Source organism: Penaeus chinensis, chromosome 7, assembly GCF_019202785.1.
Source record: "Penaeus chinensis breed Huanghai No. 1 chromosome 7, ASM1920278v2, whole genome shotgun sequence".
Classification (NCBI taxonomy): Eukaryota; Metazoa; Arthropoda; class Malacostraca; order Decapoda; family Penaeidae; genus Penaeus; species Penaeus chinensis.
The window spans coordinates 5,760,910-5,773,409 of NC_061825.1; the positions used below are offsets into that span (position 1 = coordinate 5,760,910).

Here is a 12,500-nt window from a genome sequence, read left to right on the forward strand (position 1 = left end):
TCTCTTTGACTGTGACGATAATGTGCTTCGTTCATATTCGTTTCTAAGTTGTTTTTTTGTTTTGTTTTGTGCAATGAGCGTTGTGCATTAGAGGTGGTACGAGTAGATTACTTGATATAGTTTACACAAAGGATGATGCTATAATTATGCAGTGTTTAAGAATGAGAATGTGTGTGTGTGTGTGTGTGTGTGTGTGTGTGTGTGTGTGTGTGTGTGTGTGTGTGTGTGTTTGCGCGTTGCTTGGGATGGGAATTTGTGTGCGTGTGATTGTGTCTTTCAGTGTACGTGTATGTTTGCATGTTTGCGTGGGATGGGAATGTGTGTGTGTGTCAATGTGTCTTTATATTTGCGTGTTTGCGTGCCCGAGCAGGTGCAAGCATGCGCGATCTATTTACCTATATGTCTATCCTTACCACCTGCCTTGCGTTGACTCACTAGTTCCTTGTTAAATCTTCTAGAGGACTTGAGGTAACACACAGAGACGATGATAAGGTAATTATCAATTATGATAGCAAGGAGAATCATAATGACGATGGTAATGATGATAATGATTATTATCACTACGATGAAAATAAGCATGGAAATAATTACCATGTTAATGATAGTTGTAATCAGGGTAATGAAAACAAGAATGTTAAGAATAGTGATAATAATACCATCGATGATAATATCAGTACTAAATTACGCTATTAACCATCTATTTTCCATAAGTCTATATATATATATATTAGGATTTTTTTCGGTACTCTCTACTGTCTTTCCTTAAACTAAGAAAATTTAAAAACCTATCTCACCGCCCTTTAACTTACCTCACCAGCGCAAGGAAAGACGGAAAGTGTGGGAAATGAGTGAAGATGATGATGGTGAAAGAAAGAATATGAGTGAAGATGATGATGATGAAAGAAAAAAAATAAGTGAAGATAATGATGATGAAAGAAAGAAAATGAGTGAAGATGATGAAAGAAAGAAAATGAGAGATGATGAAGATGAAAACGAGAGATGACTGAGTATGTGGTAATAAGCGCCATTCACATCAGCCAGTTATATTCATTTCCGAACGTCAAGTAAATATTGACCTAGACACTCACCTTTAGGAAGATTCACGGGCGGGCAAACACCTTGACGGGCGAGAGGTGACAGCTTCGGGTCACCTAATGAGGCTGAATCACCTGTTAGGCGGCAATTAATGAGTGTGTTTGGTTTAGCTTCGCGAGATTGTAGATATTGGGATGTTGAGGAGAGACACCTAGGTAAATAGATCACACATGCTTCCACTTACTCGGGCACGCGAACACGCAAACATACACGTACACGCAATGACACGCACGCACACACACACGCACACGCACGCACGCACACCTACTAACACACACAAACACACACACACACAAACACACACTCAAATATAAGGGAAAATCCATATCGTTTTAAACAACCTTTTTCCCACGTTCCATATTCGCTTACTATACTCCTAAAAAATAATATTCTTCTTCTCGGAACACTAATTTGGGAAAGGAATTGGAAAGATAATGTTCGAAAATATGTGGCATTCAATTTTATCTCTCTAACACACACGTCGACAGAAGAAAGAAAATAAGTACTTATATATGAAGATCGTAAAAATTCGCGTGATTTGAGACGATTCGAAATTCAAAGTGTTTCGAGCCAAGTGTTTCAGATAAATAGCGCTTTGAGCTTCGCGAAAATTAGAGAACTTCGCTTGCTATTTATCTAAAGCTCCGGAAATATCTGTTCAAATTTCTAAGGTTATTTTGTGCATGTAAACGAAAAAAAGAAGAACATACTGATAATGATTACATATATTTTTTGCTAAATAACCGACAGGAAATAAGATTTATAATGGTAATAATTATTATGATGTAATAATTAGCTGTAATCAATATCCCTAAAGGATGTTCATATAGAAATTAATATTTTTTGTATGGTATCTTTACATCATTCGTCTCTGAGAATCTCATGTCTGAATCCCTTGTTGTATTGACTTCAGTTACTCTTGTATACTTTTGTAATATTTATCAATTTGCCTGTGCATCTGCTTTCTTTTATTCTTACAATTATCTGCATTTATTCATTCTGATGCAGGTATGTCTGTCTGCCTGTCTGTCTATCAGTCAGGCTGTCTGTGCGTCTGTGTGCCTGTTTCTCTCTCTCTCTCTCTCTCTCTCTCTCTCTCTCTCTCTCTCTCTCTCTCTCTCTCTCTCTCTCTCTCCCTCTTTTTTTTCCCTCTCTCTCTCTTTCTTTCTCTCTCTCTCTCTCTCCCTCTTTTCTCTTTCTCTCTCTCTCTCTATATATACATATATGTATATATATGTATATATATGTATATATATGTATATATATGTATATATATGTATATATATGTATATAAATGTATATATATGTGTATATATCCATCTATAACGATTGATATCTACTCATAACCATATCTAACAGTCTATATATATTTCCATACATACATTTAATCCATCTGCTTTTCTATAAGTCTATCCATGTATATCTACTTCGCAATTCAACATTTTATCTATTCATGTATCTCTGTCAACTTACTTGTCTATGTATCAATGGAAATTTGTCTTACCTCACTCTTACCGCAGTAGTTTAGTCTAGTCCTTTATTTACCACCCTGGCTAACTGCACAGGCGTGGGGAAGCTGTGGTACATTTAATGCATGGTCATAACATTACATAGTGGTATTACATTTGAATTTTAGCCTATAACATTATTATGAGTACTTTATCAGTTTCAGGAAAGGAACAATTGCACAGTCCTTTATCCACTCATCTGCCGGCAACACGCGAAATGTTCATAAATTATCCGCAGACTTTCACGGGCTTCCGTCTAGGCCGTTAGGAAGTACTTATAATAATTAAGTTGATGGTGATGATAATGATGATGATGATGATGATGATGATGATGAAGGTGATAATTGTATTGATGATGAAGATAAAGATGATGTTAATGATGGTGATTATGATGATAATAATGATGATAGTGATATTAATGATGGTAATAATGTAATGATCTTGATTATGATAATAATGACAATAATAATAATGGTAATAACGATATACAATAATATAACAATAATAATTATAATAACAATGATAACGATCAATGGCGGTGGAAATAATAACAATAATGATAATTGCATTAGATCAATAATGATTATCTCTTTCGCGAAGTGAAAGAGTGAGAGAGAGGGAAATGGATAGACATATAGATAGAGTGATAGACAGATATATAGCCAAACAGACAGATAAACATACAGGAAATGAGAGAAAGAGAGAAATATATATATATATATGTACATACAAACATATATGTATATATGTATATATATACATATATATATATATAAATATATATATATATATATACATATATGATTTTATCCTGTATCATAAACTAAAATCTACACTACTTTCGATCACAATAAAGTGAGCGACGAAGATGAAACAACAAATAATCGTAAAATAAACTTATATTACTAAGGAAAAAGAAATATCAAAGCGAAATATTAAATAAATGAATAGATAAATGATAAACAAATTAAAAGGAATATTCAGAAAGGTAGACAGATGAAATAATAATGATAAAAAAAAAAAATATTAAGACAAATAAAAAGGTTTCTATCAAGTAATATTGCAAATTATGAAATTATGAGCTCATGTTTCGCGGATTATTTTATACATGTCTACGAAATATTAATTCAGTTATTCAATTAATTCGATCATCGAAATATTTAGTATCATTATTCTACGAAATATCAATTAATTTCGATAATTCTACGGAATGTCAAATCAATATCATTATTCTACGAAATATCAATTAATTTCGATAATTCTACGAAGTATCTATTCCAGATAATTAGTCTATGAAATATCAGTTCAGTATAATTAATCTGTGATGTTTTCTACGAAATATTAATAAATACAATTCATCTAGATGTATTCACGATAATAATTCTACGAAATATTAATTAAGTACAAATATTCTACGTAATGTGATTTCAATGCGATCATTCTACCAAAACATTAATTCAGGATAACCAGCCACTCAGCGAAACGTATATTCAGTATACAAATATCTATTCAACGTCATTAGTCTACGTAATAATTATTAAATACGATCATTCAGTAAAGTCTAATCACTGTCATTATTCTACGAAATAATTATTCATTACGATAATTCAACAATATTTATTCACTGTCATTATTCTACGAAATCTATTCACTGTCACTATTCTACGAAATCTATTTAAATGTCATTATTATACGAAATCTATTCACTGTTATTATTCTACGAAATCAATTCACTGTCACTATTCTACGAAATCTATTCACTGTCATTATTCTACGAAATCTATTCACTGTCACTATTCTACGAAATCTATTCACTGTCACTATTCTACGAAATCTATTTAAATGTCATTATTATACGAAATCTATTCACTGTTATTATTCTACGAAATCAATTCACTGTCACTATTCTACGAAATCTATTCCCTGTCATTATTCTACGAAATCTATTCACTGTCACTATTCTACGAAATCTATTTAAATGTCATTATTCTACGAAATCTATTCACTGTCACTATTCTACGAAATCTATTTAAATGTCATTATTCTACGAAATCTTTCTTCAGGGCGATACTTCAGCGAAAGTTCCATCTTGGCTCGAACGCTGATTCACGCCGGGTCGTTACAGCGCGTCAACCTCCTTAGCAACTGTACGCCCAGAAAATCCGCGGTCATTTACGTCAACTTTGGCGACGAGATTGACCGTTATTAGATCGAAAAGCGAAGTTCAATTAATTTCTTATTTTTAGAGCCCTTTTTCTTTTTTTTTTCTTTTTTTTTTCTTTTTTTAAGCCTTTAATCTTTTTCTCGAAAGGTTGGCATTAAGTCATAAATTTTGAGGATTTTTTTTTTTTTTTTTTTTTTTTTTTTAAGCATCTGAGGGATAATTTTAAAGGTGTGGGTGATTATGAATAATTATGATGATTGTCGCTGAGGTCACCTTCAAGAAATCTAAAATCTCTCTTCATTTATTTTCTTATTCCTTTTTATCATCTTTATCACCATCGCATCATCGCCATTTTGTTTGTTATTATTGCAATCATTCTAATTTCGATTATTATTGTTACTAATTTTATCATTATCACTGTCATTGCCATTGTAATTATTATTATCATTATCACCACTATCATTATATGTATCATCATCATTATTACTATCATCATCATCATCTCTGATATTATCATTATGTTGTTGTTACTATAGTTATCGTAATTATAATCATCATTAATATTGCTATTGTTTTCATTATTATCATCATTATCATCATCATCATCATCATCATCATCATCATCATTATCATCATTATTTTTACAGCTGTTACTATCATCTTCATCATCATCCTCATCATCATCATCATCATCATCATCATCATTATCATCATTATTTTTACAGCTGTTACTATCATCTTCATCGTTAACACAATACCCTACTGTTATCAATAATAACATCACCAATTTAACATCACTGTCATTGTTATCATCACCATCAGTATAATTATCATTGCCATTGCTACCATGGGCATCGTTATCATTATCATTGACACTGTTATCATGGGCATCATTATAATCATCATTGACCTTTTATTACTGTTATTTATTATTCTTGTTATGATTTTGCAACATTATCACTAGCCTCTATATCTAGGATCTATTTCTAGCAAATGACACAACACCTACGCAGACACATACAATTATTGATGTGCTTATTAACCTGTCTAATTATCTATCATCAAATATTTCTTTATCTATTTAACTATTTATCTATAATCATATATTTCATTATTAATTTATCTGTCAATTTATCAAAATATCCGTCTTTATTCGTTCGTTTATTTACTTATTCACTTATTTGCTCTCTCTCTCTCTCTCTCTCTCTCTCTCTCTCTCTCTCTCTCTCTCTCTCTCTCTCTCTCTCTCTCTCTCTCTCTGTCTCTCTCGCTTTCTCTCTCTCTCTCTCTCTCTCTCTCTCTCTCTCTCTCTCTCTCTCTCTCTCTCTCTCTCTCTCTCTCGCTTTCTCTCTCTCTCTCTCTCTCTCTCTCTCTCTCTCTCTCTCTCTCTCTCTATCTATCTATCTCTCTCTTTATCTGTTATCATATATTTCTCTAACCAAATCAACTCCTCTGTTATCTCATATTTCTTTATCCATCTGTCTATCCATCTATTATCAATTCTTTCTATATTCATCTATTTATCTATCACCACTTCTTTCTATATTCATCTGTTTATCAATCCGTCACCATTTCTTTTTCTATCCATCTATTATCAATTCTTTCTTTATCCATCTATCTATCCATCTATCGTAATTTCTTTCTATCTGTCTATTTTTCCATTTTATCACAATTTCTTTATCTATCCAGCTATCTATCTGTCTATCACCATTTCTTTTTCTATCCATCTATCTATCTATCACCATTTCTTTCTCTATCCATCTATCACCATTTCTTTCTCTATTCAACTATCTATCCATCTATCACCATTTCTTTCTCTATCCATCTATCACCATTTCTTTCTCTAGCTAACTATCTATCCATCTATCACAATTTATTTCCCTATCCATTTATCACCATTTCTTTCTCTATTCAACTATCTATCCATCTATCAACATTTCTTTCTCTATCAATCTATCTATCCATCTATCACCATTTTTTTTCTGTCCATCTATCACCTTTTCTTCCTCTATCTATTTATCACCATTTCTTTCCCTATCCATCTATCACCATTTCTTTCTCCATCCATCTATCACCTTTTCTTCCTCTATCTATCCATCACCATTTATTTATCTATCCATCTATCTATCTATCCATTAGCATTTCTTTCTAAATCCATCTATCTATCTATCCATAAGCATTTCTTTCCCTATCCATCTATCTATTAATTCCATTGTTTATTTCTCCATCCCAGGGCTACTCTCCCATCGGCGTCCTGATAAAAGGGATATAAAGCTTGAAGATTCTCCCTAAGAAAAAGTGGTTTCAACATGACCATCACTTACACGCATAAGGTTTCCGACTGCAAGGGCTTCGGGTCGTTCTGGAGGCTTCTGTTCAGGTAAATAAGTTGATTGAATTCATTGTAGGATTCATGACAGGTTGAGAATATATCTTGGTGGTGGCGTTTGAAGTTTCCGTTCGGGTAAATGAGGAAATTTTATTTTAATTGATTAATAACAGGGTGAGAAGACATCTTGGTGGTTGTAGGTTCTGTTCAGGGAGATTGATTAAATTGATTCATTACGTGATTATATGGCCTGATTCACGTGATTTATAACGGGGGAGACGATATCTAGGTAATGGTATTTGGAGCTGCTGTGATTGATAGCAGGTGATTCAATGGTTTAGCGTAACTGAAGGAACATAGATGACAATAAAAAAAATATTCTTCATTTGCAGTCTCTAATTAAACATCTAATGAATTCTCGCAATGGGTGAGATAAATTGCTTCAATCCTGGAGATGAGTTGCAATCAATATATATCCTTTCTTTTTAATCAAAGTGCAATTTAGGCTTACTGTTTCCCTCACTCCCATGCCCTATGAGTGAAAATCATAGTATTATGATTTTCACACGCTTGTTTTGCCACATGTATTACAGTTCTATTCAATGTATTTTACCGATATATCTAACGTATATTATAGTCATATTAAACATATAGTACATTTACATCAAACATTAAACTGTAGCAACATATATCACATATATATCTAACATTTTATAACCATATCTAACATACATTACAATTACATCCAACAGATATCAGGCATATCTAACATCACACTTACACTCAACACTCAGTCATACTCAAAACACCACACTTACATTGCAGAGATAAAAACAATCATGCCTCTTTTCCCTATCAGATGGAAAGGAAGTCTCTACAAGCTGGTTTGGCCTGACACCCTGGTCTACTGTTTCCTTTATTTCATCTGTTCCATGGTCTATAGATTTGCCCTGGACGATGAACAGAGAAGGTAAGCAAAGGACCTTTTTTGCTTTATATATATATATTTCTTCTGCAATAATATATTTTTTGCTTTGGATGCAAATTTCCGTTTGGTGAGATGATAAAATGGAGTAATGTGTTTATATTTTTTTCTGCAATGAAATATTTTTTACTTGGGATGCAAATTTTCGTTTGGTACGATGATAAAATGGATTAATGTGTTTATATTTTTTCTGCAATAAGATATTTTTGCTTGTGATGCAAATTTCCGTTTGGTAAGATAATAAAATGGGTCAGTGAGATAGGCTGTGTTTATATTATCACTCTTTAAATAGGTCTATGAGAGGGTGAGCCTATAAACAAAAGTATAGATAAACATATTATAGAATAAGCATGTAAATAAAAGTTTAAACATACAGTAAAATAAACATATATATATAAGTATGAATAAACATATTTACAATGGCCAAGTAAATAAAAGTATAAATTAATATACAAATAAAAAAATATATGGTAGAACAAACACAAAAATAAAACATAAATAAACACACAATAAAACAAACAGAAATAAAAACACAAACAAACCCACGTCCAAAAAATAAGCATTATAAATAAAAGGACAAATAAAATATGTAAAAAACACACACACAGGTGAAAACACAAACCCACGAACTCACGAACTCCAGACCCACTTATTGCCTCACGAACTCCAGACCCACTCTTTCCCTCACGAACTCCAGACCCACTCTTTGCCTCACGAACTCCAGACCCACTCTTTGCCTCACGACCTTCCCTTCGCCTCTACAGGATCTTCGAACACCTCTCCCTCTACTGCGACTACTTCAGGAACCTCATCCCCATCTCCTTCGTCCTGGGCTTCTACGTGAGCGTCGTGGTGCAAAGATGGTGGGAGCAGTACCTGTCTATCCCGTGGCCGGACAACTTCGCTCTCTTCTGCTCTTCCTATATCAGTGGCAAGGTCGGTTCTGCAAGGGGGAAGTGGGGAGAGGCTGGGTAGTGGGTGGGTGGGTGGGTGGGTAGTGGGTAATGGGTAGTGGGTGGGTAGTGGATGGGTGGGTAGTGGGTGGGTAGTGGGTGGGTGGATGGGTGGGTAGTGGGTGGGTGGATGGGTAGTGGGTGGGTGGATGGGTGGATGGGTGGGTAATGGGTAGTGGGTGGGTAGTGGGTAGTGGGTAGTGGGTGGGTGAGTGGGTGGGTGGGTGGGTGGGTGGGTGGGTGGGTAGTGGGTAGTGGGTGGATGGATGTATGGGTAGCGGATGGGTGGGTAGTGGGTAGTGTGTGGGTGGATGGGTGGGTGGATACTGGGAATCACTAAGGGGTTAGATGGTATAAGGCTGGATGCTGTGTGGTGTGATTGGGAATCCATTTGATGTGAAAACTGAAATTGAATTTGAGAATTAATTGCGTGGAATGTAATGTAATTAAAGGGAAATTCATGTGATGAGTTTTGAAATTGAAATTGAGAATGAATTCCTTGGAATATTGTGTAATGCGATAGGAATTCATATGATAGGATTTGAAATTTGAACTGAATTGTTTGGAACGTTATGCCATAAAGATTAAATTAAGTGTTGCGAAAATTTATTTGCTTGGAAAATTACGTCATGAGATAGAATTCATGTGATGAGTTTTGAAATTGATATTGAAGTAAGTGGAATATTATATGGTGAGATGTGATGAATTATGACATTCAAATCAAATAGCTTAGAAATTTATATCACGAGATAGAAATTCGTGTCATGTGAAAATTAAAACTGAATCTTTTGGATAGTTGTGTCATGTTATTGAAGCCATCCGATAGTTTTTTTTAAATCGAAACTAATTTGCTTGAAAAATGTTGAAATTGATATTGAATTGCATGGAAAGTTGTGCAATGAGATGGAATTCAGCAAAGTGAAAATTTAATTGCTTGGAAAGTCATATAAGATGAAATTCATGTTGACGAATTTAAAGTTGAAATCCCCGTATGCACAAGATGAAGAATGAATTAAAAATACCAACCGTCATTATTAAACAGCCCACTAAACCACGTAATTAAAACTGAACGACATAGGACGAATTTAAAACAGGAAACTAATTTTTTTTCGATTTCAGAACGGACCTCCACGCCTGATAAGATTAACAATGCTAAGATACGTGAATTTAAACTGCGCTCTGATCTTCGCCAAAATTTCCCCGACGGTCAAGAAAAAATTTCCTTCCTATAAGGATCTGAAAGAAGTTGGTGAGTTGAGAAATATTCGCTTAATTATCATGCAAGTCCAGTGGTGTGAAATTATTACTTTGTACTCTAATTATTATTACTTTTTTCAGTTTAGTTGTTTTATGAACTGTGATTTGGATACCGTTTGTTAAGCTGTTCATTTATCAATTATTATCATTATCTTTTTTTGAATTTCAAAATGCGTTCCTTCGGGCAGATTTATATGTGGGACCAAACAACTCTCTCCTGTTTTAATTTCTTTCCCCTCCTCTCCTCTTTCTTTCTCTCTCTCTCCTCTCCTCCTCCTCCTCCCTTCCTCTTTCTTCACTTCTCACCCGTAACTGTTTTCCTCACCTCTCCCCACCCTCTCATTCTCTCCCCCCCCCCTTCTCTCTTCTCTTTACCTCTCCCCACTCTCTCTCTCTTTATGTCTCCTCCTCCCACCCCACCCCCCTCTCTCTCTCTCGCACTTGCTTTTGCTCTTTTCTTTCTCCCTCTTTCATATTTTTCTTATTTATCCTCTTTCGTTTCTCCTTTCTCTCTCTCTCTCTCTCTCTCTCTCTCTCTCTCTCTCTCTCTCTCTCTCTCTCTCTCTCTCTCTCTCTCTCTCTCTCTCTCTTCCTCCTACCTTCCTCCTTCTCCCCCCACATCTCTTCCCCACTTACATGCCAAACATATCCACACCACACCCACACTAACTACAAACCCAAACGCATCTACACCATCTCCTCCACGCCTAACCTTCCCCCGAACGCAGGATACATGACATCCAACGAAATGCGGATACTAGAGGCTCAGGGCTCGAAGTCCAGCGTCCCCGTGGTGTTCCTGCCTCTCCTGTGGGCGTGCAAGCTGGTGGAGCGAGCCAGGACGGCGGGTTATATCAAGGACGACTTCGGCGTGAAGCTCCTGCTGGAGGAACTGGCTAGTCTGAGGAACAAGAGCGGGATGCTGCTTCGCTGGACGGAGATCAGCATCCCTCTTGTGTACACGCAGGTATGCTTAAGACCAGACCATTGTTTTCGTATTAAGTAATCGCATTTAATGGCCGGTGGTGATAGTAATTTGATAATGATATGATAGTCTTATTCGTATTTAATAATGTATCGTATGTGTGAGGCATCACCTGCCTTCGTTTTGGAAGTCTGTCATTTATATGTGAGAGATATGGCCAGTCAACATATATAATTGGTAGTGTTGTTGATGTTATTAACGGAAGATGATTAATTGGTCGTTTTAAGTATCGACTTGATACTTAGATTATTTATTTTTTCATTATTATTATCATTGCTATTATTATCATTATTATCATTGGTGTTGTTTTTATGACTACTACTACTACTACTACTATTAGTATTGTTATTGTTATCCTTACTAATATCATTATCATTATTATTGCTGTTATTATCATTATCATTATTATTATCCTTATTTTCATTAATGTTATTGTTATCTTTATCATAATCAACATCATCACTATCATCCTTATTTCTTAATATTCTTATCTATTATCAATAACACACCTCAACACCGCGATACCAAGTGTCCGATTCCCTCCCTCAGGTGGTGACTATGGCCGTGTATTCCTTCTTCTTCTTCTCCGTCTTGGGTCGCCAGTTCCTCGACCCCGCGCAGAACTACAACAACCGGACCATTGATTTCTTCGTGCCAGTGTTCACCTTGTTGCAGTTTTTCTTCTATATGGGCTGGCTCAAGGTGGCCGAGTCGCTGGTCAATCCTTTCGGAGAAGACGACGACGACTTCGAGATGGATAAGATTCTCGACCGCCACCTGGAGGTAGGGTGGATTAAAAATAAATCTCTTTTTGTTTTTTTATTTAAGTGTGGTGGGCATGTCTTTTAGATTTTTTGTTTTTTTTCGATTTTGTTTTTAAATTCGAGAGTATTATTACTATCAATATTTTCTATTGGAGGTAATCTCTTCCCTTCTTGGTAGAGGATTACGTACGTATACACCTTATATATATATTATTTTATTCGAAAGTCATTGTTCAAGGGAAGTCCGTTCTTCATTTCTTGACTGAAAAGGACATACGAACACAACTTATACAAAGTATATACACCTCATATCTAGAGACCATGTCAAGCGCGAAATCATACCTGCAATCCTACGATTTCCTTCCAAGATGTCATACCTCCTCGGGAACATCACGACGCTGGAAGACCCGACCGACCAGGAGGACATGTACTGGGGCAAGACGTTCTCTCAGCACCTCGA

At 35.2% G+C, this 12,500-nt stretch overlaps 1 protein-coding gene across 3 annotated transcripts in view; it reads left to right on the forward strand.

The window, feature by feature from the left end:
* Positions 1-12,500, forward strand: part of LOC125027224 (bestrophin-2-like) — a 19,068-nt gene that overhangs the window by 3,214 nt on the left and 3,354 nt on the right. For all 3 annotated transcript variants that reach the window (XM_047616178.1, XM_047616177.1, XM_047616176.1), the window contains exons 3-9: positions 7,001-7,147; positions 7,956-8,066; positions 8,846-9,017; positions 10,154-10,283; positions 11,020-11,258; positions 11,826-12,059; positions 12,409-12,500. The exon at positions 12,409-12,500 is cut by the window's right edge and continues 340 nt beyond it. In XM_047616178.1, coding sequence (XP_047472134.1) covers positions 7,077-7,147; positions 7,956-8,066; positions 8,846-9,017; positions 10,154-10,283; positions 11,020-11,258; positions 11,826-12,059; positions 12,409-12,500 — 1,049 coding nt within the window. In that variant the 5' untranslated portion in view covers positions 7,001-7,076. The remainder of the gene's footprint in view (positions 1-7,000; positions 7,148-7,955; positions 8,067-8,845; positions 9,018-10,153; positions 10,284-11,019; positions 11,259-11,825; positions 12,060-12,408) is intronic.